Source organism: Sander vitreus, chromosome 24 (genome assembly GCF_031162955.1).
Source record: "Sander vitreus isolate 19-12246 chromosome 24, sanVit1, whole genome shotgun sequence".
Lineage (NCBI taxonomy): Eukaryota > Metazoa > Chordata > Actinopteri > Perciformes > Percidae > Sander > Sander vitreus.
Window position 1 is genome coordinate 2,067,807 of NC_135878.1, and position 27,929 is coordinate 2,095,735.

The 27,929-nt window shown below is 42.1% G+C and overlaps 3 protein-coding genes across 3 annotated transcripts; 1 reads left to right on the forward strand and 2 right to left on the reverse strand.

The window, feature by feature from the left end:
* Positions 1–2,032: 2,032 nt before the first annotated feature.
* Positions 2,033–7,080, reverse strand: gpd1c (glycerol-3-phosphate dehydrogenase 1c). The gene is made up of 8 exons (XM_078243860.1): positions 6,943–7,080; positions 6,125–6,302; positions 5,297–5,437; positions 4,885–5,023; positions 4,577–4,689; positions 4,226–4,459; positions 3,727–3,833; positions 2,033–2,576 (listed from the first exon to the last, which is right to left on the reverse strand). Exons 1-8 carry the CDS (start codon positions 6,981–6,983, stop codon positions 2,480–2,482), a joined length of 1,050 nt encoding a protein of 349 aa, XP_078099986.1. The 5' UTR covers positions 6,984–7,080; the 3' UTR covers positions 2,033–2,479.
* Positions 7,081–8,029: 949 nt separating this feature from the next.
* osbpl11 (oxysterol binding protein-like 11) lies at positions 8,030–21,695 on the forward strand. Its single transcript, XM_078243501.1, has 13 exons — positions 8,030–8,510; positions 8,805–8,873; positions 9,056–9,231; positions 9,632–9,711; positions 10,219–10,407; positions 11,593–11,791; positions 12,775–12,920; positions 13,320–13,460; positions 14,482–14,941; positions 15,979–16,165; positions 16,324–16,506; positions 17,088–17,241; positions 18,962–21,695. The coding sequence occupies exons 1-13, from the start codon at positions 8,395–8,397 to the stop codon at positions 19,016–19,018; spliced, it is 2,157 nt and encodes a 718-aa protein (XP_078099627.1). The 5' UTR covers positions 8,030–8,394; the 3' UTR covers positions 19,019–21,695.
* Positions 21,696–22,234: 539 nt separating this feature from the next.
* LOC144512783 (high affinity choline transporter 1-like) lies at positions 22,235–27,701 on the reverse strand. Its single transcript, XM_078243709.1, has 8 exons — positions 26,813–27,701; positions 24,910–25,023; positions 24,589–24,744; positions 24,358–24,506; positions 24,107–24,250; positions 23,736–23,889; positions 23,433–23,647; positions 22,235–23,139 (listed from the first exon to the last, which is right to left on the reverse strand). The coding sequence occupies exons 1-8, from the start codon at positions 26,994–26,996 to the stop codon at positions 22,597–22,599; spliced, it is 1,659 nt and encodes a 552-aa protein (XP_078099835.1). The 5' UTR covers positions 26,997–27,701; the 3' UTR covers positions 22,235–22,596.
* Between the last annotated feature and the right edge of the window lie 228 nt (positions 27,702–27,929).

A 27,929-nucleotide genomic window follows, 5' to 3' on the forward strand; every position in this document is an offset into this window, starting at 1 on the left:
CCTTTCTCATAGTCATTTCATCCATTGTAGATATAAAAAATATGGATTCGAGCAGCTTTAATATATCTGCCTCCACCTCATCACAATGGAGTTGCACTGAACTTTCCAGAGACAGAATTTGAGTTATTTTGCAAGACTTGTTGACAGATTTTATGGTGACTATTTCTTCTGTAGAAACCACTACCTTTGTAATTTAACTCTAACACATAACTCTCCCTAAAACCACAAATTGTTGCTTTCACATTTCTCTTTCCATACAAGTTAAACAAAAGAGATACAACGTGTTAATCAGGCAGCTTTAGAGGTGCTGAAAGGTATATTTGTTTCACTTTGGACAGAGCCAGGCTCGCTTTCAGTCTTTATGCTTAATGAAATACTGATATTGATCCTTTATCTCACTCACGGAAAGAAAGAAAGCATTTCCAAAAACGTTGAATCAGGATGGACCTTTTTTCGCATACAAATTCTCTCAAAGTGCAGCTTTAAAGGTAATGAAGCACATAGGTGCATGTAAATCAGAAACAACACTGACCTCAATCCATGCTGTTATGCTATTATCCTTCAAAGGGCCTCTTACCGGAGGACAGTGTATAATGTGTGTGTGGGGTCAGGGTCGGGGGGTACAAACATACAAGTTACTGTGGTGATTAAGCTCCTCTTTCAAACGTGGGTCTCATCTGAAGGTGGGCCTTTTCTTTGAAACAGAGGATCTGGGCTGGTGTCAAAAACCCACCGATGACAGTTGCTGTTCCGAGATGAGAAGAGACATCCCGCTGCAGAGGACATCGACCTGCGAGACCCGGCTCTCCCATGGGAACCTGTGGAAGCTCCCCCCTAAAACTGGTGCCTCTTCCATCACCCACCCAGTGAGCCCTTTGATGTTCTAGGATCTGGCCAGCCATGGACATGGAGGCCTGTCAGCCTGCAGGGGGACATAGCTTGGAAAGTTACCCACCAATGGACACATACTCTGAAAACATTGTTGCGTCAGTAGAAGCACCGGTTATTTGTGTGACAGAGGCAGGCGCGCCTAGCATCATACGATACATAATACGATATACTTTATTGTCCCCAGTGGGAAATTCATTTTGGGCACAATGATGCAAACAGTGAATAGTAATCTACAGATTAAAAGATACCAGTCAATAAATAGAAAACTGTCAATCAATACGTAAACAAACGTGTTACATTTTCACTGTTTCGAAACGAAAGCCGTCTTCAATTTTCCTTTTCAGTTTTTGTGGGCGTTTCTGCTTCTTCTTTTCCTCCTCCGGGAAAACCTGACCGCGTTGCAGTGTGGCATACGGGAGTAACATGTAGGGTACGTAGGGTCGTATGTACGCTCAAATTAGCTGTGCATTGTGGGTATTTTATAGTGGATTATATAGTAAATGAAATTGCTAAATCGCTAAGATATCGAACACAACTACAAAATGGCAAACTCACTATATAGTGCAATTTCCGTGATAGGGAACGGTTTCGAACACAGCTCATATCTATGTATAATTAACTTTTAATTTGAAATGAAGGTAAGGTGTGCAGAGAGACAGTGATAAAAGTCAGACATATAGATAGACAGATATTGGCATACTGCGTAGAAACAGTGATGGGAGACAGAGGCAGACAGTGGGAGACTATCAAAGGTTTCCCCAGTCTGACCTGTAACATGGTTGAGATGGAGGGACAAGGATGCTTTTTGTTCTTTAATCTGCTTTCTCATACCGAATTACTGTTGCCCTCATGGGAATCAGTTTCAGCCCATCACAGCCTGACTGTGGGATCTAACACACAACTCAATCACAGAGCTGTAAACACAGGAATGAATGTCACCTTGTAGGTATACGTTCCCATTTTAGTACACAATTCAGGACACACTGAAGATGCATCTTCATCCATCACTACCTAAAAAAACACTCATGTGAATGGTGCATTTCCTTGTGACAAAACGTTCAAATTGACACGTACAAAATGATAAAGTGTCATATCTTGATGGACTGATTTCGGTTCTATAGAAATAAAGAGACAGTTTCAGTTTGTTATAAATTGATTTTATTAAGTAAACTCCACAGGATGACAGAAAAACGACTGTCCTTAGTTTCAATTTTAAGATTGTAAACTGTCAGGTAGTGAAAAGTAAATCAGGTAAACAGTGTTGCGTTTATGTAGCCCCATACAAAATTAATCTTTTTTTTTTTTTTTGGTAATAAAAGCGACTTAAAAAAGGTATTTTAAATACCTGCCAATCCCAGCCAAATTAATATTAAAGAACATTATACAAAATAAGAGCAAAATCAACATAGCGTTTAAAGCTAAGAAAAATACAGCCTCCATTATGAAATATCACCAATCAAAATAATCTTGCGTAAAAGTGCCCTTTGTTGTATTGTGTGTTTCTATCTGATGAATCTCTTTCACCCTCTAGTGGTAGTAAATTGCTATTGAAGGAGCGGCAGTGGACATGCTGGCATTGACAGACCCATCACATGTGCTCTGGGTGGTTCTGCAGACAGGTGATGAACTCCTTTACCTCTTTGCCTTCAAAGCAGATCAGGTAGACTGCAGAAAACAATGGAAACCTGTAGAATGAAAAAAAAAAACACATTCAGCCTCAATTTAACAGTTTGTTTGAGGACATTGCCGGTGAACTGGTCACAGATCTAGAACAGACAGGTTTGGCATGTGTCCTAATTAAATGGGACCGCACACAGGTGTTTTCTCTACATACTCTACATAAGAACAAAAGCATTTCACCCTATCAGATTCAGATTCTAATACACATGAATGTGTCCTTGGCTTTATTAATTGGGCTTCTTATGTAGTTTGACTCTAGACATAGATGCAACAAAGCTAACAAGAGTGAGTGAGATGTCAATCAAGCATCATCCCCGTTCAGTCCTGAGAAGGAGTCTAATCAGACACACAAGTGAAAACACCTGTGTTAGAGGACCATGGCTGTTAGCTGTACTTCACACACACACACCCCCACCCACCATTGGACGAGTATGCATTCATGCTGCGTTAGAACGGGTCCAGTTTGATTCACACAATTTATTTAGTCTGGATCAACAGAAGTACATCTCCCTGTCCCTCAGCGCATTGCTGTTCTCAAACTCTGTTCACGTCGGGAAACGAAACAAAAAATTCAACCCACACGCTGAAAATGGCAAGTTTTGAAGAAAATTTGGATCGTGCGACAAGGCAGGCCTGCTTGGTTCTTTCGGGCAACGATTGTAAAGCTCTACAAAGAATATGTTTACGGCATTTACCGTCTAACGTGGACGTTTTGGGACCGATTGGTGGGATTGCTGTGGACGAAGTACACACGGCGATACACTGGTAAGAGCTAATGAGGTTTAACCATGTATCAGCTCATTTAAATAGCTCACGGTACTGTATTGTGTCAACAGTTAAATTGATAAAATATTGTATGTGGTGTTTTCTTCTGCGGGGTGCAAATGTTCCACCAAAACAAGTTCCTTCCCGAGACTATTTTGCAGAGCCACCGTCACTGCGTCCGCCGCCCGAGACGATTGTGATTGGTTTAACGAAATGCGAACAACCCAGAGCGTTTGTTTCTCCTATCCCAGATTGTGTATGTGGTGTAGCCAGACCTTACTCCATAGCACTGTGGAGATGGGTCTGGCAATGCAAGACTAGGATTTATATAACCACATTTAATAGCCAAAAGGCATAGGTACCAGTTCCTATAGAAGCAAGTGGACTCACTTGTCGACCATGTTCTTCTTTTGTAGGAGCTTGTAGATCTCGGCTGAGGTCTGTGGGCCCTGCAGCTTCTGCCCGTTGAGCATTTCTGCCTCCAGTTCAACAATAGACTGGAGGAAAAATGCATACAGAGAGTTTCAATGTTTTGACATTTTCCATATGTCTTCATTTCATTATGATATTGTCATTATCTCATAATTGTTAAAGGAGCCAAGTTTTGGGGCCACATATCATACCTCAGAGCACTGACATGGCTTTTTAGCATGCTGTCTGTTCAGTAAAAAGCAGACAACTAATACTATTCAACATATCATATTTTATTGCATGGCCCCTACATTATATATTCAAATTAGCTGATATAAAGTTTATTTTGCAACCATTTGAAGTATTCTGAAATCGGGACAAAATATTGTGACAAACTGCTGTAACTGATGAGTAATTGAAATAGTTAAAAAGTAGAGGTGGGTAGAGTTATGTTTGTTTCTGGTGTAACGGGACTCACCTTGGACGTTTTGACAAAGGCCTCGGCGACTTTGCGGTTTCGTCCGCCGTAGCAGGTGGTGATGAGGTCGGCCACGCCGCAGCTTTCCAGGAAGGTGGGGGAGCTCACCTGGCCTTTGCAGAACAACTTGGCGAAGGCGATCATTTCCATCAGACCCAGCCTGATCACGGCCGCCTTGGTGTTGTCGCCGAAACCGAGGCCGTCGCAGAATCCAGCACCTACAGCCACAATATTCTGGCATGGAACATTTTGCTTTTCGATTAACGCATTGAGAGAAGATTTGAAATTTGGAAGCGCTCGTATTAAGGAGCAGTAACTACTTAATCTTAACAATATGTGGCTGTCTTTTACCTTTAGAGCTCCACACAGCTCCACTGTGTCACACTCCCGTACGACATTGATGCGAAAGTTGGGAGTCTGAAGCAGCTCTTTGAAGATGAGGCCGTTTCCTTGATTTTTTGCCCCTGTATTGAAAGCGTTTTATATAAACAAAAGAAACAAAATGTCATTCAATATTGGTTCAAAAAAAGGGAAGTAATGCTGTGTTTTTGTAACTGTCAGACCACCGCACAGCATCCTTTTCTCAATCTTGACTCATCCTCTGCATGCAAGCAACGGCAGTTAATGTGCAGCTGAATGGTGAATAAAAAGTGTCTAACCGATGGTGGTTTCACAGAACTTCTCATCTGCCACCTCGCTGGCGATGTTGGCCCCCATTAGGACGCTGACCTCAATTTCTAGCTTCTCCCGGATGATGTCTGAGATAAGCTTTAGTCCGTCTGGTCCCTCGTCGATACCCTGGATGACAATAATCAATCATGAGACAGCTTCTGTGCTATACTCAGTGCCATAACCTCTGGCCCGGAGAGCGTGGTGGCCTTGAGGTTATATATATATATATATATATATATTTGTTTCCCTATAGCGATTGTCTGTGTGTTGCTCAACTACAATGACCCGTGATGTCTTGGCCACAGAACAATATAAAGCAAAGTCAGGAGACAATATTTCCCTGTTTCCCCTTTTTTGGTGTGAGACAATGTCGCACGAAGAACAATAACGGGATCTTACTTTGATGAGCGATATCCCGATGGTTCCCTCCATGATGTGAGGTTTCATCTGATCACAGAGTTTGCTGATGAACTGGTGTGGGATTACAAAGACGAGGATCGTTGCTCCTTTGACAGCTTCTGTGATGTCTGGAACAGCGACCTAGTGAGGCAAAGTTAGTCCGTAAATAGTGTGTGATCAGAGTATCACTGATTTCCCACATTTTGTTTTGTGTGGTTAAATGTATTACTTAGCAGAATAAACCCTTTGACATATACCATCTTGGGTCCCATATGACAGCAAAAACGGAGCACATACAGGTAATAAACATCCATAACGATAACAAAACTAAATGCACACGACATATTAGTCAATTTCAAAAAAGTAAAATAATACAAAAGTTTAGAAATGACTCCTTCCCCTTTTGTGTCCAAGTCTTATTTGAGATTTACCAAGGGGGAAACAAAACAAACTGTGGTCTCAATATGGAGGTGACAAATACACCACTAAACAACAAAAAATGCAAGATGTATAATGAATAAATCTTGTACAAATCAATAACTGTGATGAAACCCTGTCTTCGACAATGTATCTGCTGTCACACGATATTTCCTGCCATTCTTTTGCACCTGATAGTTGTGTAGGTAAGGTGAGCCATGTTGCGTGAGTACAATAAGACTGAAGGGGAGCGCCCAATTACATAGCAAAGGTATATTAACTTGATAACGGGCAAGAAATATGGCTCAAAGTTCTTTTACGAGTGTACTCAATTACTAGATTGCAATACATTGCATCACCTGTTGACAAGCTGGGCTGTATATCAAAACTCCCCTAAACTGGAGCACTTACCACATTCCTGGGCAGCTTGTGACCTGGTAGATACTTGACATTCTGGTGCTCCGTATTAATGATCTCTGTGAGCTTCTTCCCATCAATCATCTCTTCATAAACCCACATGTTCACCATTGGGTCGAACCGGTTGGATGCTTTGACATTGTGCCCGATTATTTTGGCAATCGAAGAGCCCCTGGAGAGAGTAAACGACATGAGCAGACATTTGGTGCAAAACTAACATTCATCAAAGAGAGAGAGCGTCTCAACCAATTCAAACGGCACCCAAACACCTCCCGAAACACTGCAGAGCCACACTTTAATGAATCAGAACCGTGGAGCCACACCAGTTTCACTTTATAATAAGGTGAAACTTTAAAGACATGTTTGATGTGCAGGACAATTGTGAATCAAATCAACCTCCCTACAGATACACATGCGCATCGTAAATAATCATATGTTGATGACGTATTGGGAGGTAAAACTTCCATTAAGTATCCAAAGTTCATCTCAGGCCCCAGAATAATGAGACACCGGTTTGCTCTTTTGGATCTGAGCTAGTATAGCATATTCATGTTGCAGCTTGTAGCCTAATCCTTCAGGTATGGGCTGCGAGGATACGGGAGGCGCGACTATAGAGCCACAACAGCTGGACGGCTTACTTTTCCTTTTTTAAAGACACAAATAGCGTGGAGATATTGCATTAGTCGTAGGCTACATATCGGCGGTATAGGTTAGCCTAAATCCGCGTTGCATGCCACTAATATAGGCCGAAACTAAAATAAAGGGAGGCTATTGTTTCTGAAAGATGCATTCAAAAGACTTGTGAAATTTACCAGTTTCCAGATCCCACGATGCAGACTTTCTTTGCGGGCATTTTGAAAGTGGTAAATCCTACAGTTCGGCTCAGGTGAAGACAGCTGTTCTTTAATTCCCCGTCTATTTTAACTTCCTTGTATACGCCCTACACATTTCTGCCACCGATTTACCCCTCCCCTCTCCATAGCCACTCCTTCAAAAGTGGAAAATAACAAAGAATGCAGTGCCAATTATACCATCTTTACACTGTTTTTTTTTTTTTTTTTTTTTTTTAAAACACGTGTAAAACGGTTTACAATTCACCACTGGGTGTGTTTTATAAAGCGGCATTAATGCAGAGTGTACCACGACAGGAAAACCTAATGTATAGTATGTAATCATTGGTCCTTTATTAAGTATTGACTGGAAATTCTTACCGACGTCAAGCCAGACATATTTAATGCCACTTCCGGTCAAGACGTTTTTCACAACAATGGTTATATTGAAGAATGCAATAACGGTGATATGGCTGCTCTTGTTTACTAGTTCACATAACAAATACACATAGATAATTATTTGCAGATAACTTATGTCAAAAGTGTGTAAAGTATAAGCAAAATATAAATAGTTCCATATATGCCAATACAGTTGTTCATTTGTTTGTCTGTACAGCTCAATGAATGTTGCAGTCAAGACTTATTTTATTTTTTTCAACACTGCTCATTTTCGGAAATGCAATCGATATTACCTTTGTTACAAGGATATTAGTTAAATTAACCTATTTTCATACCTGTGAAAGGTACGTAAAAATATATTGTATTTGTTGTTTTGTTTTTTATTAAGCAACACCATGACAAATTCCTTGTATATGCAAAAAACGTACTTGGCAATAAAGCCCATTCTGATTCTAAATAAAAACCAGTAACTCATACGGTCACAAACAATATTTGCCCAACTTCCGGTTTAGTTTTAGTTCATTTTTCTCTTTAAATTGGGGTGTGTGTGTGTGTGTGTGTGTGTATATGTATATAATTTTTTTTTTTTTAGGAATTAGGGATATAAGATTGTGTGGATTTATCTGGCTATTGGTAATTTGTATTTTATTTAAAATCCCATTCTAAATGGACACAGGAAGACTGCCCTTGAGTGCGCGAGAGTTAGTCACGTGACTCGTTTCCTGCCAAAGCAGTAAATATAGCAAGCGAGCTAGCACCACAGGCTATATTTGGCTACTGTCTTTATTAGCAGAATAGACATGTTTTGTCATTCTCTATTTCATTTAGCCAGTTAGTCCAGCGTCTGTTGGGTGTGTGGTGCGTTTCGGTGTGCTGCATTTCGATAAGCGATGAACCGACAGCTTGACTTTGTGTTGTAAGGGAGGCTCGTCCACCTAATCAAATCTGTGGTGACTTAGCTTTGCTAGCTTCACAGGTTAGTTTAACGCTAGGAAGCTGAGTTAGCATCTTAAGGAGGTTTCGTTGCTAGTGACTATGCAAGGGGAAACCACGGCTATACGAATCACGGAAAACGAAGGCAAGCTGGATGTATTGCCACAGAACAAGACCCCAAACTTGGGGAGAGCAAGTGCCAAAGGCTGGCAGTATAGGTGGGTGGCTGTGTATCCTGCTGGTTTACTGATATAAGTCGTGCCGAGCCAATGAGCATTATTTTGATATATATTCTGTTTTCAAATGGGCTTGTCAATTTGCTGTCTAATCAGACCGGTAACGGTGCAATCATATTGCCCTTTGAGCAATTGCCCTTTGCCCTTTGAGCCTGTCACTAGGCAATGCTCTGTGATTTGTGCATTCACCTTTTGTGTGTTTATGGGTGTGTACTCAGTCCAAGTATTTTGACATGTGTTCTTTGTCTCCTTTTGCCTGATAACTTATCATACCAGTGACCACATGGAGAATATTGATGGCTACTTGATGAAATACACCAACCTTGTAACAGGGTGGCAATACAGGTAAGTTTAATACATTGTCAAACTAAAATGCATGGTGTCCCAATCAAGGGTAAAAGCAAGGAACTCTCTTTTCAAAATTCACCAGCCACTTTTAGCCAAGTTCCTTATTGTAATCCAGTCCAAGTGATTCTATGGTGGTTTGTACGGGAGACTGACATTGTCATGGTGGCTGTTGTTTTCAGGTTCTTTGTCTTAAACAATGAGGCGGGCTTGCTGGAGTACTTTGTCAATGAGCAGTCGCGGCCCCAGAAGCCCCGCGGTATGCTCCCCTTGGCAGGGGCCGTGATCTCTCCCAGCGACGAGGACTCCCATACCTTCACTGTCAACGCCATCAGCGGGGAGCAGTACAAGCTCAGGGGTGGGTCCCTAAATACACACTGAAGTTTTGACATTTATGTTTATTAAACGTAAATATTTAACACTGTCATGTCTCTACAGTGAGTTTAATTAGGTTCTCCTGGTCATCTCATGGCCCACAGTGCATTAGCTTGTAGTTTCAGCCCTTTACTGTTCATGTGTTTGCATGCTCCTCTCTGAGCTTTCACTGCCAGGAACCGAGCTGTTCCCCTTTATCGTTGCTCTATTTCTACCTCCAGGCCTAATGTCATCACCATCCATCAGGTTCATACAATATTGATCTGGATCTGGTTTTCCATTATCTGCTGCCGGCGAAGTACAAGCCCACGGGAATCGATGCTGAGTAAGATCATCGTAGAGTAACCGTAACATGGTTTTGCTTTTGTGTGTATCTCTCTCAGCCACCGATGCCAAAGAGAGACAGCACTGGGTGAGCCGACTGCAGATCTGCACACAGCACCACACAGAGGCCATGGGGAAGGTAAGATGGCGTACTTGCCGTGTATATGAGCACATATTGATAGAGCCTGTACGCAAAGATCTTGTACACATTCAGTTATGTACTGTATTAAGACTAAATGTCATTTTGGTGACCAGTGTTTAATATCTCTTAAAGGTCTACTGCACTGTTTGTGTGAAAAAACAAAAATGTGACTTTGCACGAAGCGGATGTGAGCTGGACAGTCTTCAGTTGCGTGTTTTGCTTCCTCATATGCCGCAGTTGAGCAAAGCCATCAGTGGCGCAAAAATCTGGAGAGCTGTGAAATATGAATGTATATGTAAAAATGTATAATCACTAGTATTGATCTACTATGCTGCCCACATTCTATTGTAATGGTCTTGAGATACACAAGAGCAAAAAAAAAAAAAAACCTCCCATCAGGCTCTCTTTTTTTTTTTTGCAGTGGCTGGAAATGGTCAGGAGTGATATGTAAAAGTTGTCAGTTGTATGTGGAAATTACAAGATGAACATTTTTACACTGCACAGAGTAATCCCCCACCCAAGTCCCGGAGCTACTCTATGGCGTCTCAAGGCAGCGGCAGCTCACCCATGTCCCTGCGCCGGCCCAGCCAAAACCCTGCCGCCTTACTCAGCTGGTCACAGGTCAACAAGGGCTCGTCCCTCTACTCCAGCAAGAGGTCCCTGCTGCCAGACCACCTGATGGACGCCAGAGAGGTACAGCAAGCCAGAGACGTACTGCTCGCATGTTAGGCTGACTCACAAATGTGTTGTTGACAGGAGCATGTATTTTGCTCAGAATCTACTCTTGCAGTAACACTTATTAACATATCACTGACATTTCACGACCAGCATTTAACTAGGGTGCTATGGGCTAATCAACTGAAACGGTTTAGAATATTTGTATATGTTGTTCAAATGATAGTGAAAAATGTCTTAATGGTCTTTATATTTAAAATGAGATTAAGAAAATACATTTGAACACAATATCTTACTTCATCACACTTCTGTAATTGACTGAATCAAAAATTAAAATGAGGACATTCTGCCAAGTTTTTAGTCTGTTTGGCTGAAATGTCAGTTGTGAGTAAAATCAAGAAAATCAACATGCTTATAGATTAAAGTTGGATGCATCTGTTATGCAACTAAGCTTCAGCCAGAAACATCTTCTAAATCTTTCCATGGTAGATGACTAAAATCCCACCCCTGTCAGCATAGATACATACAGATGGAACATTATTATAGTATAAGTATACCGTCTATTTGATAGATTATGTTCCTACAAGACATGCAGTGATAAATGTAAAATATTTAGTTTATAGGACTGCTGTGGATTTAGATGTCTAGTCGTGAACTCTCATCTTCACTTTGACCCGTTTATGTGATGCGGATTGTCCACAGGAGGGTGCTGTTGTCTTTCCCTTAACACCAGTAGACTACAGCAGCACAGCTCGGCACACTTTGGATCAATCATGCATTTTGTTCTCTATGGATTTTTGTTTTTCTCAGCTCCCTTTTAAAGCAATAGATTTGTCCTATTTGCTAATCAGAACATGGCAGTTAGTTAAAGGGATTTGGTCTTGATTTTTGGAGCTGAGCTATGAATAGAGACCCCTGTCTTAGCTTACAATTTTAATTCAAGTAGCTGTAAAAGGTCCAAATTTCTTCTTCAGTAAAATGAAAAAAGACGGTGTTTTTAATCATTTATGTTACTGTTCTTGTCTCAAAACATGGATGATATGCTTACATTCAAACAAAAAAAGCTATGCTATGTTAAAATCTCAATTAATTTAAACAAAATCAAACCCTACCTGCACAGATACAGTTCATTCCAAATATATATAGATATATTCTTTGCCCCAAATAACCAACCAATCCTCATGACCTCCCCTCCCCCTCCAGATGATGACCCAGGCCCAGGGCCAACACAGAGACCTGATCCAGAGCATCGAGGGCCTGCCTGCAGCCCCTGGCCTCTGCCCTCTAGACCAGGACCTGCTAATGCTCAAGGCCACTTCCATGGCCACCATGAACTGCCTCAACGAGTGCCTGCACATCCTGCACCTGCAACAGGTGGCCAGGCAGAGAGGCTCCCTGGGAGGTCAGTGGAGGGGGGTTGGTGTGTATATTCTGTGTCTGAATATGGTCAATGTTGGATTGTTTGTATACTTCCACATCATTCTAATATTGCTTTCAAGGAGAAAAAGTAAATGTATGCCTAGCAATTTAGTTTTAGAAGTGAGTGTTTCTACCGTCACACTCAGCAGATGTCTTTGTCTTCTAAAAAAAGCTGCCTCTGTGCTGTAAGGGACACAGAGTGTTTGACTGAGGCTAGATGCAGTCTGACAAATCAGTCTTGTACATCCAGGCCTGCCCCAAATCTAACAGTTTGTTGGCTGGACAGTGGAATTATTTTGCATTATTAATAGGGAGCCGTACCTATTCTTACCACCTGTCTCGACGGTAACCAGATCCTCGGATGGTTAAAATATCCATTGGCAAACGTTATGGACCGAATTAAGCTCTAAGTCAGCTTCGTATTGGAAAAACATACATACCAGTTTTAGAGAGAGCCCTAATTTGTCTCGCTGATATCTGTGATATCTGGGTAAACGACTAGCTGATGCCCCAGCAGATCTCGTTACTCAATGTATATTTCATTAGGCCGGAGTCATTGCAGCAGCCAATCAGATCAAGTTGTCCAACGACGCACAGGGTGAATTTGAATGAGATCTGCCTGCCTCTAAACATACATTAAAAGAAAATGCCCATGCCATACCGGGAGGGTTTAGCCAATCGGAGGATGGGGACGTTTCCTATCGGCAGGGACAAAGTATCCTGATACCTGGCTTGTCGGGGGGGTTGGGTTACACTCTTTTGGTCTAGAGCAGCCGTCTAAGGATAGCCATCTGTCCATGCAGCAGCCAGGCGGTTGTGGGGTGTTGTGTGGCAAATGGTAGGCCGAGTGTAGAGCTTCGCCTGTGTGTGCAGCTGTGAGTGTCAGGGGGACTTGGGAAGTAGGGGGGGGGGATAGTACCATGAGTACCTCTGACTCTGCCGCTGTGCACTCCCCGACCACCGCAGGACCCACCATCGAGTGGTTGGAGCCCAAGCTGCCCGACATCCTGAAGAACGGCAGCAGCTCGCTGGGCAGCTTCACGACAGGGGAGGGCGCGCTGGAGGGGAGCCATCTGGAGCTCAGCAGCCCCGAGTCCTGCAGCTTTTCTGGGGTAAGACCAAGGGAATGACACCCACTCTCCTACAAATCCTGTCCTACAGATCCTTGTAAAAATCGCACTATAATCATTTTAAATTTTTAATATTTTTCCAATGAGAATATTGATACAAAAATGTTCATCCCCATCAGTATCGTGACTCATATCGCAACATCAGTCAAAATAATCGCAATTATAGCCGTACCTGTTGGTTGACTTTACTTAATTTATTTCCCTTAATGCTTTTTAATCCAGCCATAAACCATACAGTTTTTTAGTTTCTGCTTTTGAGTTGGTTGAGCAGTAATGCAGTGTCCCACAACATAAACAATCGCTTACTTTGGACCTCTGCGGAGTCATTCAAGCAGGGTTGTTGAATAAATCACGTTTCTCCCCCCTCCCTCCCTCTCTCAGGAACAGGAAGACATTGATGCGGAGGATGAGGCGGAGGACTCGTTCACCGACAAGGAGGAGGACCTGGGTGCTGTGGAGGAGGAGCGCAGCGTCATCCTACACCTGCTGTCCCAGCTGAAGCTGGGCATGGACCTCACGCGGGTAGGTCGAGTTCCATGTGCCACCAAGCAGCAAAACAGATTGGTGTAATATACTTTGACTTGATGTTGTGTGATTGCAATTGCAAAGACGATTAAGTGCAAGTAGTGTTAGGTAAAAATGGAGTGCAATGAAGGAGCAGTGTCGTCGCACATGTAAACGTGCCTCGTTATTCGGAAATGGTATCTTGATCATCATGATCTGTAGAGCCGGCACCATTACCCAGTGATATTTGTCACGGTGAAGAATGATCTGTAACTGTTGAGTGGTATGCTGTAGTTTGTCTGAATGGAAAACGTTTGCAGTGACCTGAATACATTAACCCGGTCTTAGTAATCAGGTTGTTTTTCAGTAGTCTCATTTGTAATGAGCTTACAGGCTGAAGTAAGCACTTTTTGTTTTGTAATTACTACTCCTGCACGCATACACACACACACACACACAAAAAAACACCAGGAGTCAAGTCCTTGATAGACATTCTATCTTGTGTCAGTTAGTTCTAGTATTTGGATATCCTCCTCTTGGGTTTCTGATTGATCCGTTATCAGGTGGATCCATCGGCTTACCTCAGATGGAGATTTAGTAGACACTGTGACCCCAGGGTCATGTTCAGTTTACGTCACATCACTCGATTTACTGATGGTCAACAATGTGATGATGCACGGTAAAAGAGAGGCATTGGAACATTGCTGTTTCAGTAAGTCATTATCCTGCATCCTGTGTTCCAACTAAGGCTACATTTACATTGCCACGTTTTGGTTTAAAAACGAATATCTTTTGCTACGTTTACACCTCACATTCACACTGCTCTGGTGTTTCAGAGCCCCTTAACCGGAGAAATTTGAAAACCCTTCTGACCCTGTTTTGGTTTGGAATCTGCGGGATTGTGTTGTAGTGCTAAAAGCACTTGTGCACGGAGAGCACCTTGGGCTCAAGTCTGCTTCAAAACCAAAACTTAGCAATGTAAATGTAGCCTAAAACATGCATACATTTGTGACCATATTTACTTGGATTCTCCCCCCAGGTGGTCCTCCCCACCTTCATCCTGGAGAAGCGCTCTCTGCTGGAGATGTACGCTGATTTCATGTCCCACCCGGACCTCTTTGTGGCCATCACCGACGGCAGCAGCCCCGAGGACCGCATGGTCCGCTTTGTGGAGTACTACCTCACCTCCTTCCACGAGGGCCGCAAGGGGGCCATTGCCAAGAAGCCCTACAACCCCATCATCGGCGAGACCTTCCACTGCTCCTGGAAGGTACCCAAGTCACCAGAGGCCCCCAAGGAGCCCTCACAGGGAAGCCCCGACCCGGCCGCCGCCCAGGAGCCCTACCAAGTGCGCTTTGTGGCGGAGCAGGTGTCCCACCACCCGCCTGTGTCTGGCTTCTATGCCGAATGCCAGGAGAGGCAAATCTGTGTGAACACGCATGTGTGGACCAAGAGCAAGTTCATGGGAATGTCCATTGGCGTATCCATGATAGGGGAAGGTAAGCCAGCATGGTTTTTTGTTTTGGTCTGTTGTGTCATCACAAACAAAGTCGCGAGGCATCTTCCGCTCCTCGGAGCTCCATGCTAGTTAAAGTTGCATTGTATGCAGGTCTAGCAAACATGTTAAGGATATTTCTGACAAATTTCTCTCACAAAGATTTTAAATCCGACATTGTTGGGGCGCCTGGATAGCTCACCTGGTAGAGCGTGAGCCCCATGTACAAAGGCTCAGTCCCTTTTGCTGCATGTCATTCCCCCTCTCTCTCCTTTTCACATCTTCAGCTGTTCTATATAATAAAAGCCTAAAATGCCCCCCAAAAAAAAATCATACATTGTTTACATCCATGTTTAGTTACTTGCAATCTTTAGTCTCTGCCTTAGCTGGCGCATTGCTACTTTTTTTGCGCGGTACCATCACCAGCTGAAGTATCGTGAATGGTGATGGTAAAGTAATGACATTAATCTCATTCTTACTTCACTTCTCACAGCCAAAAAAGTGAGTGATATATTTTTTTAGGGCTACCCCCTTTTTAGACGATTAGTCGACTAATCGGTCGTTTCGGTCTTCGTTGACTAAGATTTCTTTAATTGATTAGACTTTTTTTTTTTAATGCTATTTCATGCTGAATGAAGTATTGCCAAGAAATGTATGAGCACATCTCTGTTCAACACAAGATTTATAGTGCTTTTGCATGATTCTGTTACAGATTTGTCAGTTTAAATCAACTCATCGATTAAATCATACGAGTGTTACTCGACTAAGAATTTCTTTAGTTGACTTGAGGCTAGGCCTAATATTTTTTTCAATTTTTTTAAATGAATGTTGAGAGTTTCCTACGCAAGTAAATCATGACCTCATGGTATGAACGCAAGTAAATTATGACCTCAATAGCCTGAATCAGTAACAAGCATAAAGTATCTCCATCCAGATAGGCTTCTAGGACATGAATTGGGGCAGAAATTCTAACCGAACGGTCTGGTAAAAAAAGCAATAAATTAAAGTTTGTTTCTGTCTTCATCTTTTTCACCTTTCCAGGTTGTCTATATCTGCTGGAGCACGATGAAGAGTACACTTTCACGCTGCCGTGTGCATATGCCCGCTCCATCCTCACTGTTCCCTGGGTGGAACTGGGCGGCAAAATCAACATCAACTGCGCTAAATCAGGCTACTCTGCCATCCTCACTTTCCAGACTAAACCATTTTACGGTGGCAAATTACACAAGTGAGTCCCTCCCCTCGCTCTGTTCTGCATCCTGCACATTTTTTGGGATGGTTCATATCTCTGAAGTAACGGCTTCCTTAAACAAGCTCTTAAAATAGTATGTAAACATTATGAAATGGTGCCCTTGTAGTCATTTATACTGTCCTGTGTTAATCTAGGATAACGGGAGAGGTGAAGCACAACGCCACCAACGCGGTGGTGTGTCGTGTGCAGGGCGAGTGGAACGGCGTTCTGGAGTTCAGCTACACCAGCGGAGAGACGAGGGTGGTCGACGTCACCAAGCTGCCTGTTACCAAAAAAAGCGTTCGGCCGATTGAGAAGCAGGGACCAACTGAATCCAGGTCAGAATAGTGGCGGTCGGGCTCATATGAGGAAAGTATCGTGATAACAATATTACTTGCGATGAACAGTGTACTCGGTTCTGCATTTCTGCTGCTTTCAATATTCTATAAAATACAACAAATTACTTGTTGAATTTACAACTAATGAAAGGAACAGATTTCTAACATTCTTTTATTGAACATTGAGTATAAAAGGCAACACTGAGGAAAAAAAAGTGGCAGTTTACATTTTAAGAGTTTTCTTTCAACTAAAGCATTTGTTAGTTGAAAGTGTCTTTCACGCTATGTCGCAGCCCTTCGCGACGTGATCATTACGCAAGTTGATATCGCGATGAAGATTTAAAAAAAAAAAAGTGTGTGTGTATATATAGTGCAGCCCTAAATGGCAGGTTTTTGTTGCTTTTTCATTTCTGTATTTAGGTCTATCCTAAAAACTATTTATTGGACAGAACTTTAGTAATATGAGGTCAAATAGTTTTAGCAAATCCAAATCCAGCCCCTAAGTTTATGCTCTCGTAGAACAAGAAGCGAATCAGTTGCACGTCTCTATGACGTCTTACTCACTTCTTACTGCATTTCAGGCGCCTGTGGCAGCATGTGACAGAGTCCTTACGGCAGAAGGACATCGAAAAAGCCACGGAGCACAAGAGGTTTCTGGAGGAGAGGCAGAGGACGGAGGAGAGGCACCGGGCTGAGAGTGAAACCGCTTGGAGGACCAGATACTTTGACAGAGAGGTGAGCGAGAATCAACTGTGGTGCTCCTTGATATATTTTACCATCATGAAGGTTTGATGGCACAGCAGACAGCATTTATACATGTATCATTGGAACTCTGAAGATTCCCGACTAACTACGCACACAGACAGAATTATACATACGCATTCTTTTTTATCAGATTTATGAAGACACACGTACGCCTGGTTCTGTTTTATAAATCTTAATCATTGTGGAACTGGGCGCACACGCCTCATTTACACTCGGATGTTGTGCACGCTCCGCCATTCAGTAGACCTGTAAATGAGAACCACAGCAAACAAGGCAGTGCAGTTTGACAGACTGTCATATCGGCGAGGTTCTCCCAACGGTGCCAGGCAGCTGTGGCTAGTTACAGCGTCCTGTACCACTGAATCCTCACGCTTCTGAAAACCATCATCGTTGTTGTTGTTATTTTTTAAACTTCATTCATAGCGCTCATGTTGAAACAGTTTACAAAGTGCTTCACAATTCAGAATCAAATTAAACCCTCATTAACAGGGAGATGATGGGTCAAATGTAAATAAAAAGTGATGGAATTCATTACTCCTAAGTAGCCTCATTTAAAATGAAGTCCCAAGCCTTTGACATTAACAGAACACTGTGTAGCCTGCAAAAATTAAAAATTAAAACCCTATCAGTGAAAATGAGAAGAAACTGTGGGTTGGGCTACATTTCTAACAGGATGCTGCAGCACAAGACACTAAGGCCGCGTACTGACTGCGTCGGCCATCTGACGGTCCGGCAAAAACACAGGTCTTTCCATTCATTTTGAATAGGGGTAGTGCGTGTAGGCGGTGAAAAGTTGAGACCGACGCAACTTTTGGAGAAACGCAACCCCACATCACGCTGCGGTGGCCAATCATGTAACTGGAGATCAGAGGCGGTGTGAGAGTCCCGTACAGTAGACGGGAAACATCCCCGTCTCTATGGCTGCCACAAGAGTCTTAAAACACTAATGAGGGTAAAAAATAAAACTCAAGCACTGAACTGCCTGGGAGTTTGTGTAACAGGTGAACGTTTCCTGCAACAACAAAGCACTCACTATGTCTCGCTCGTCTCTTTTCTCTCTCTCATGTGAAATAATGCTGCTTTCAAGTGCGGTCGGAAACGTTAATGGAAACCAGTAACTGGGAAATATAAAGTTTACTTGGGCTTTCTTGGGGGGGTTTAAGAACACAACAGGATGTCGCAGAAATGGGCCGTTTCATTGGCACCCCCGCTTTATTTGGTGTGAATGCCCCGTAATGAGGACGCACATTCTGGACAAACGACGCGCCGCCTGTGAAGTCACCGGTGCTGACTAAATGCATTTTAAATCACCTTGAGCATAATGTCTGTCTCCTGCTGGAGCTTCTCCATTCCAGAGTTCTCACCTTGCACTCGCCTATTTTATTTCCCAAGAATCTGGGTCACTTAAACCACACTCGGCACAGGATGTCTATGGTAATGTCTTCCTCCGTAGATTTTCTTTTCTTGCCTGTTATCGACCTCTTTTTAGTTGTCTACTAATTTGTGTCCTAATTGCAAAATACGGCAATCGTGCTCCTGTTTGAACATGAAATCATTCCCACACCTAAGCAAATGATGGGATAAATGACTATTTGGATGAAACAAATCACGCTAACTCTCTTCAGAAAATGAATAGTAAGACTTCAGTCATGAATAATATTTTGACACGAGTCTTCTTCTTCTCCTCCAGGGTGAAGGCTGGGTCTATCACAAACCACTTTGGAAAAACTCTGCATTCAAAACCTAGTTTCTTCAGTCTGTATCTCGGATGTTGGTATTGTAGATTCAGGAATGTGTGTGAGAGAGTGTGTGTGTCTGTGAGCACACGCGCGTGGTTGTGACATGACAGCATGACCTGCACTGACGTACAGATAAATTGCAACGTTGGGGAGAAGGACTTGGACACCATCTCGAATCTCGCTCATGATTTTCACGAAGCCTCGAAGTACAAGCTTTTGTACTACTGATCAGTTGTTGTTGTTTTTTTATAATCCAATGTTAATGAAAACACATTGTACAGGTAATGGTACTCTATTTACACAGCCTTAAGATCGTCTGAATGTTGGGGATCTGCTGATCAACCTGCATATGGTTCTTCTTTTTTTTTTTTTCCCAAGCTGTGCTATCACACTAAGGTCAAGTGACTTTTGAGCAGTTTCCTCAAATAAGATATCCAACAAACCTAAAGAATTGGAAAACTGCCTGTAAATGTGAAAATGTTGTAAAATGGATTTAGTGTCCTGGAATGTAAAGTTGCCGTATATGATCTATGTTAAAGCGCCTGAAAACTTTGCTTCATATCAAAGTGTTTCTCCATCCCATTAAACATTCATGAATAAATAAGCAACAATCAAAGTAAACCTTTTTAGGTACTTGCTTTTGAGAGTTGAAAACTTTGCTAATCTGCTTTGTCAGGACTGTTGAACTGACTTATTAAACAACCCAACTGTCATCAGATTCAAATGTCGCTCCATCCTGATTCACACCAACATTAAACCTGTGAGTAGAGCACAAAGAAAAGAGAAACTGCAATCCTAAATGTAACTGTTTGGCAGATTTGTTTGTGTTCATGTAGAAACCAACCCTCACAGTAAGAAGTTGATTGAGAAAATAGGTTTTCAGGGCCTTTGAACCCAAAGTCAGTTGGACATTCACTGTTTTGAGTTCATTTACATGCACACAATTATCTAATCTCTAGGAGTAGCTCATCATTTTAGGCCAAGAAATAGTCTGGCACCTTCCCTGTGTTTCCAGTCTTTATGCTAAACTACGCCACCTGTCTACAAGCTGTAGCTTCATATTGAAGAGACAAACACGCAAACTAACTCAGCAATAAAGTGAATAAGCGTAATTCCCAAAATGTCGACCAGTGGTACTGAAAGCAATTTAGTAATGCATTATCATAAAGCTGGTGATGAAGACACCTGCTGAAACGACACACTTTCAGTGCGTAACACAGGCATCCTGTCTCCAAGTGGAGATCACCCTGATGACCTCACTGTGACATCAGGGTTATTGTTACAGACTAAGCAAAGCTCCTCCAGAGCCACAGAAGACATTAGTTATCACAGGTTTAGGTACTCTCTGTGACGAGTGAACGCACCTGTGTGTAAAATTGGGGGAATTACCCTTTTTAAGCTACAGTAGGTAACATTCATATAAAAAACTTTTGGTTAAATTTGCTCAAACTGAGTACTAAATGAATCGGGTAAAGTGTGACACAAATCCAGCTCCTCTGCCTCCTCCTGGTGTCCCTAATGGCATAAGGAAAACGACCAATCGGAGCCAAGGAGTTTCTAACGCAGTGTTGGTCGTTTAACCTTCGGAAACTTCCCCAAATATTCTCTCATGTGCTGTTGTCAGTATTTATAAAAGTTACCTAGTGAACTTTTAACCACGTTCCGCTTACCTTGATTATGGCTGTGTTCACACTACGTCAACGATGATACAATTGCTGTAATTTGGTTGATATCAGGTAACTTGTGTGCATTTAGATATACTTAAACAGTTTCTAAATTCTTGTTTATTCAATTGTTTGATGCTATATTGATATTGGTGTTTTCACTAAGACACTACTGGAATGGCATGTCATAGACTAGCTGACAAAGAACCACATTTTAAATGGAGTCAGATGTGAATGCATCTAAAGATTGCTACACCCCCCCCACCCCCCTTCATGTCTCTTTTTTTTTTTTGTCGTGGTTTTGCAGATAGTCTTACATGCATGATGGAAAAGTGTCTCTGTCCACACTGATTGCAGTAGGTATTTAAGTATACTACTCTGTGTCTGCATTACTTAAATTGATAAATGTCTTGTAAAAGCTTTTAACCAAACTTGCTTGTTTTGTAATGCAAATAAATATTTTCTTTGAATGCATATTTATCCCCCATCTTTGTGCTTTAATTGCTCTAATTTTTATAGCCACTTTTTGTATAGAGAGGTTAACATTTCTCGTTCCATCTGTGTTTTTGTTGTCTTGTTTCCTTGTCTACTATCCTGTGATGTACATGTGTTAAACCTTCCCCCCCCCCCCACACCACCCCTGGGTCTCAAAGCATCCAAGTATCAAGTAAGGACACCGTTCCTATTCTCTGCAGAAAGAAGAATCCACCCTGCCATTAAAGCTACTCCCTCTATGTCTTGGTGCCTTATGCAAACTCTGTCTTCCAGCTAAGAATCAGCAATTTCATCAGTTATTTACCTGACCGAAGCAATGGCGTATGTATTATTTGTGTTTTTCTTTAAATCAGTGCTTCATGTTGAGAGAACACACACACTTTTATTCTATAGGTTTTTGACACTTTCTTGGTTTTGGATTCTACTGGTTGTCTTGCTGACCTATGAAATGCACTGACATTGAAGGAAACCTGATGTAGAAAAATGGACATGTTTGGAAAATCAAATAAATTGCGTATCAGTTGTATACACCGTTTTCTTCTTCTTCTTTACTGGTTCCTTTGACATCACATATTTAAAATACATGACGAAGGCGGAATCTGCAAACACGAGGCTACTAAACTGCAGTACTACAAAGACCTAAAATAAATTAAGTAAGCGTGGACAGACTGCGCAAACTGAAAAGAAACCACCTTATCTTGTTTAGCTTTACACGACAAAATTGTATCACTGGCTGAAGTATTGAATTGGTATTACATTTGATTTTTGTGAAAGCTGCAGAAACCCTTTTTACACATTTACTTTCTAACTGATTGGGTTTTAGCTTTGTGTGTCTTGATAAGCAGAACACAGTTACCACATTTTTAATCGGTCCAATCCATAAGTCTCACCACTAATCAAATTAATAAGAAAACGCAGTATGGAAAGTTTGTCATGCTTTCAGAGGCGATTTCACAGCTCGCCATTGTGTCTCCCGTTGTTAGGATCAGTTTAACAGAATAGATGGTAATGTTGAGGCACTTGTTAAATGTCAGATTTGAGGTAGTTTGGAAAGGGGAGCTCTTTAATTATGACATGTTTATTCATTCTTTTATAGTAAGTAAAGCAATATATCCTTTGCCATCACACCAAACCAGTTATCATATGAAAGCATAGGCCTTCAAAATGTAGCATCTTGTATCGAGCATTGGTGCAGAGGAAAGTGTCCTGGGATTTCACCTTAAACATATCCAGCCTCTCACAAAGGATCCCCTTGATAAACAGGAATGAGACTACACAGGACAGCCATTTACAATGTGATCTATATGACCTAAAAATGGAAGCAGCACCACTCCCGAACCAAAAATGATTTCCTTCCATAATAATAATGTGCAATAACCAACAATGACAAGTCAGTCCTTATAAAGACATAAGGACAACAAAAAAACTTAGCACTTTGTTTCCAACATTGGTTCAGAGGCAAATGTATCATTTTCATCATTCTCATCACTGTCACCCTGTCTGGCGCCATCTGCTGGTGTTAGTGCTCCTTGTGATTTCACTTTGAACACATCCATCCTCTCAGGAAGGATCCCCCTGTTAAAAAGAAGTGAGGCCACATATGAAGACATCAGAATGGAGACCAGAGCACACAACATGCAAATAGTCTTGACAGGAGAGCGCTGAATATAAACACCGTCCTGTAAAGTGCATCCTGGGAAATGCAGGATCACAGGGAGGCCTAACAACGGCTCTCCACACAACAGTCTCGTCACCACGGCGACAAGGAAGCCTGTAATCGCCCCGTAACCGTTGGAAACCTCGATGAAGAGGACGCAGATCAGTTGCGGGAATACAATGGTGTAGGTGAGGTCTGAGCCCAGGATCCAGAACACCAAGATGCCACCGTCCAGATAGGTGAGGGATGTTCCCACAAGTCCTGCAACCACTATGGAGAGACGAATTACCCACTGTAGCTCTTTATCAGATGCCTAAAGAGGAGAACAATACTTAAGTGTTTATTAACACCTCCAGTGGTACCTTAAAAACCTTAAAAAGTGCTCGCCTGGTGGAGCGTAGAGCATGCGCCCCATGTACCAAGGCTCAGTCCTTACCGCAGCGGCCCAGGATTCAAATCCGACCTGTGGCCCTTTGCTGCATGTCTTCCCCCTCTCTCTCTCACCACTTTCCTGTCTACAACTGTCCTATCCATTAAAGGCCAAAATGCCCCAAAAAATAATCTTAAAATTAAAAAAGAATGCCACAAGAATGCTGTTCCTCATACCTGACTCCTGATGGTCTGGTAGATGTTGGTGGTGAACATGGTGGTTGCAGACAAGAGGAAAGAGTCAGCGGATGACATCACTGCAGCAGCAACAGCTCCGATGCCAAAAGCAGAAATGTAGGCTGGTGTAAAATGCTGCAGGGTGATGGGCAACACCATGGCCGCCTCGCCTCGCTCATACGGAGAGAGAGAACCATACGAGGTGGCGTTCCAGTCTTGAAACGAAAACAGACAAAAGTTGTGGCTCCATTCCCTAATCTGGAATGTTGAAGATACCGCCAAGCACTATACTCATAAATGTACCTGTTGAAGCTGCAACAGCGGCGATCAACACTGACGGAAGTCCAGCAATGATGACTCCACCTGCCGCTATAAAACAGATGTTTCTGGCTGTGGATGCAGAGCTGGAGGAGAGTATCCTTTGATGGAAATCCTGAACCGCCATATTGCCTACAGTCTAGAAAATGAAATACATATAAAAAAACACAAGTTTACTACTATATACTATTATGTGAATCACATTTCCAAAATGTCCATTATAACTGCACATGGTACACTATCATAGTAAGTAGCGGTGCATTGTAATATTTGTTTGAGTCTTGGAGAGCTTGGAACCACATGAGAAACAAATATGGTTGAGAAGTCACAAACTAATACATAGTTTTTCATCTTACCATTACAAGGAAATGATCAATCCATATCCACACTTCATCAGACTCAAGCTGGCCAAGCCAGGGGGCCTGATATGTGTGGTTGTATGCTGTTTTAGTAATGTCAGTATAAACGCCACTTGCAAAAACAAAAGGGACACACAGCCACTGTGGAAAAGAGAAGTGTGTTCTTAATTTCAGATTTCCAAACTACAAGTGCATTCATTGCGTGACAAATCTGTCTTCTCTCAGTTGTGTGATTGAGTAAGACTCACAAGGCTAACGAGCACTAATGACAGCTGGATGACATCAGTGTAAGCAACTGAGTAGAGACCTCCAAGAACAGTGTAGATGATCGCCACTGCAGCAGAGATCCAGACGCAAACACTGAAGGGCAGCTCCAAGATGACACTCATGGTCGCCCCTGGAACAAACGCACGCACAATTATGAATGATAAATTGGATGCAGTAACATTGTGCATTTGAGTGTGTTTGCATATTCATACCTAAAGAAATCAGTAATCCAGGAACCCAGATAATTTCAACTATGACTGGGACAATGGCAAGAACAGCAGTCAGTGCTTTCCCATACTTTCTCTGAAATGGATCCATCATACTGACGTAATTGTTCTCCCTCATTGGCTTTGCAAAGAACAGTCCACCTTTAAAATAAAAAAGAAATAAAAAATGAAGATCAAAAGTGAAGAAAAACCCAGAACAGACTATTCTCCAACCCATTTCCTACAACACTACAGTTAAGTTGTTCCTGCACATAGTTTTGGTTGTAGTATTTATTTGATTGAGATCTGTATTCAAGAGACTCTTACCAATAACAAAGGAAAAAGAGACCTGCAGAGGAACGAGAGCCCAGATTAGACCTTTGGTGGGGTCATAAACCGACTCTGCAATCCCAATGATAAAGGCACCTCCAACCCAAGTAGCTGCAGCAGGAAAAAAACACATAAATGCAATAATAACTGTTGTAAACGTTCTTCAAAGAAAACCACAGACCTAAGATATAAGTGTTATGGACTGTGTTATGGACTGTTAAGGAAGTAAGACATTTTAAGAAAATGTAGGCTATTTAATGATCATCATCCTCAGAAATGGTTAAAGAAATGGCTTGGGTATTTAAGTTCACCATAGTCTGGCATTGCCAGACCTATCTTCACAGTGCTGTGGAATAGCCTACCACACCACAGATAAATTCTGGGATAGGAGAAAGAAAAAAAACGCTCTGGGTTGTTTGCATTCCTATAAAGTAGTGCGTAACCTTTTGATATTAATGACTGTCTGTTACATTCAAGCCATTGCCAAATGAATTGATGCAAAGCTAATTAAGACTATCAGCTCCACGGCGCCCGGATAGCTCAGTTGGTAGAGCAGGCGCCAATATATAGAGGTTGACTGGTGACTTTCACGCGCAGAAACTCCAGTGAAGACAATGACCTCTTCTGAAGAGTTCATCATGTTTTTTTTAATCCTCCGTGTCCTCCTTGGCTACTAGCAACTTCGTGGAGGAGGGGTGCATGATCCAAATTTCATCGAAACCTGCCATTTTCAGCATGTAGCTTGCAAGCTCCAAGGTTGTTGTTGTTTCCCGTAGCAAAGGGATTTTGAGAATGGCAACACAGAGTCTGTGCTCTCTGTCCCCCACACTTACAACATGTCTAAGTTAATTTGAACACACCATAAGTAGGCGAGTGTACACGGTACTCAGGTTGCATCAGTTGATTGATAGACTCATGTAGATACAGGCAATGATAAAATAATATAGGGTGGAAAACTCATTAAAATAGGCAATAATTAAGATCAGTGTATATGATGGAATAGTGTAAGTAGAATGTGCCAGAGGCCAACAAATGTGGGCTATTATGGCCTAAATGTTCCCCCTACACTACCTGCATGCACGCACACACGCAGACACACACACACACACACGCACACGCACACACACACACACTCAACCCTACACACATATTTTGCAGCACCCACAAAATTGTCCCAACGTCCCTGTGAGTAATAGATTCAAATGTTAGAAATGTCTTATGTTTTTGCATATTAATGACCTTAGTAGCACATTCTTGGTTCATTGGCATGCTCTATCTCCGTGTGGCCAGTTAAAATGTTAGCAGGTCTCCCATTGGGCAACACATAGCAGTAAAACAGTATGGAATGGTTTATGGAAATGTCAGTGTTTCCATCAGTCAAGGATGAAATATAGGCTGCTTGGAATCTGCAATTTGGAGAGACAAATGGGAGAGGATCTTTCAATAACAATCCTCCTACTGAACAGTCTGTCCCCTGCACTTCGGGAAATTACGGCTACGCCCCTGCAGTTATGCAAGTGCACTAAAAAACTATTGGATGTGTCAAGGATCCACAACTTTGAGAAACAACATAACTAAGCTATACGTTCTGTCGTCATCACATAGGCCTACGTGAGCTGCGTCTCCCGATCTTATAATTAAAATATTACATTTTTTTTCATTTTATTTATATATAGCACTTTACGTGGTACTCAAAGACACTTTACAGTAAAACCAGCACACTGATTGGTTTAGCTCTTTTTGTTTTCATATTTTCAATATCATAACTTCCTGTATTTGGTCCAAAAGTCCGAACCATCCGAGACCACTTTTCGTCGGGATCCTTATTAAATTCACCAAGACCAGATTAGATAAAAGAGACATAAAATTCATGCATTCAGTCGAGTTCCCCTCAACTCACCTGTCATTGTAAATACCCCCACTACTAAGCTGACACTCCGGTTAGCCAAAAAGGAAACTTCTACACAACTACTGTTTGTGTTTTTCTCCTTCTTTTTAGCTTTTACAGATGCCCAGATGCCAGTTCCCAACACCAGCAAGTAGAACACAACCATCATTATCAGACCTGCTATATTGAGAGCCATTGTGGATCATAGACACCTTCCTGGGTTTCTTAAGTCCTTTCCTGGGTTTCTTAATTCCTTTCCTGGGTTTCTTAATTCTTCAGCAGGAGCGAGTCCGAGCCCGTCACAGCTCTTGCTTCAAATGCAGACAGTTTGGCTTGTGGGCAAATTAACTATTAAGCAAATAACAGATCCTGGGTTTCTTAATTCTTCAGCAGGAGCGAGTCCGAGCCCGTCACAGCTCTTGCTTCAAATGCAGACAGTTTGGCTTGTGGGCAAATGAACTGTTATGAAAACAATAAGTCAATAGAAATGAATGCAGGGCAACCCAACACATGAAAACCACATATTTTCATTACTCCAGTGAGCTTGCTCCCATCATATAGAATGGAATGTAATCTTCATTGTCATTGTTCCACAACAACAAAACACAGTTTGGCAGCTTTTAGTTTGACAGTTTAAATAACAAACAGACAAGCTTTCTGAAGAAGTAAAGCCTCTGTTGGGCCTATCCCACCTGATGGCAGATATGTGTGGTTCAGGTGGGGTCAGCCGAGAGGTGCACACCGAGGAACTTACTCTGATCTCTCTACCTTCTCTCCATGAATGTAGAGAGCAGAGTGCTTGGTGTGCTTGGGTCTTCTGATATCCACAATTGCTTCCTTTGTTTTTTTGTGGTGTTTAAGTCGTGAGAACACCACAAAACAGACTCCTTGTTGTCCGTTATCAGTCCCACTACGGTGGTGTCATCAGCAAGTTTAACAATGGCGTTGGTAGGATGGATGGGGGAGCAGTCATGGGTAGAGAGGGAGTAGAGGAAACATGCTTATGTTCTCATGATTAAGCTTTTAAATCTTTTTAATCAAAACAGTTCGTCCCAGGAGATCAGATAACCTATAGAGACATTTTTTATGAGTGCACCTCCAATGCAATGTGACTTTCTGTCATTTTAAA

What these genes read in the sequence shown, in the direction of transcription:
- gpd1c (XM_078243860.1), bottom strand. Translation starts at nt 6,983, where the DNA reads ATGCCCGCAAAGAAAGTCTGCATCGTGGGATCTGGAAACTG. An exon ending in TCGGGATATCGCTCATCAAA is followed by an intron (nt 5,024 to 5,296) that starts GTAAGATCCCGT and finishes ATTGTCATCCAG; the next exon opens with GGTATCGACGAGGGACCAGA. An exon ending in AGCTGTGTGGAGCTCTAAAG is followed by an intron (nt 4,460 to 4,576) that starts GTAAAAGACAGC and finishes GTTCCATGCCAG; the next exon opens with AATATTGTGGCTGTAGGTGC.
- osbpl11 (XM_078243501.1), top strand. Translation starts at nt 8,395, where the DNA reads ATGCAAGGGGAAACCACGGCTATACGAATCACGGAAAACGAAGGCAAG. An exon ending in ACCTGATGGACGCCAGAGAG is followed by an intron (nt 10,408 to 11,592) that starts GTACAGCAAGCC and finishes CTCCCCCTCCAG; the next exon opens with ATGATGACCCAGGCCCAGGG. An exon ending in TGGGCATGGACCTCACGCGG is followed by an intron (nt 13,461 to 14,481) that starts GTAGGTCGAGTT and finishes TTCTCCCCCCAG; the next exon opens with GTGGTCCTCCCCACCTTCAT.
- LOC144512783 (XM_078243709.1), bottom strand. Translation starts at nt 26,996, where the DNA reads ATGGCTCTCAATATAGCAGGTCTGATAATGATGGTTGTGTTCTACTTG. An exon ending in GGGGGTATTTACAATGACAG is followed by an intron (nt 25,024 to 26,812) that starts GTGAGTTGAGGG and finishes TTCCTGCTGCAG; the next exon opens with CTACTTGGGTTGGAGGTGCC. An exon ending in TTGATCATTTCCTTGTAATG is followed by an intron (nt 23,890 to 24,106) that starts GTAAGATGAAAA and finishes TTCATTTTCTAG; the next exon opens with ACTGTAGGCAATATGGCGGT.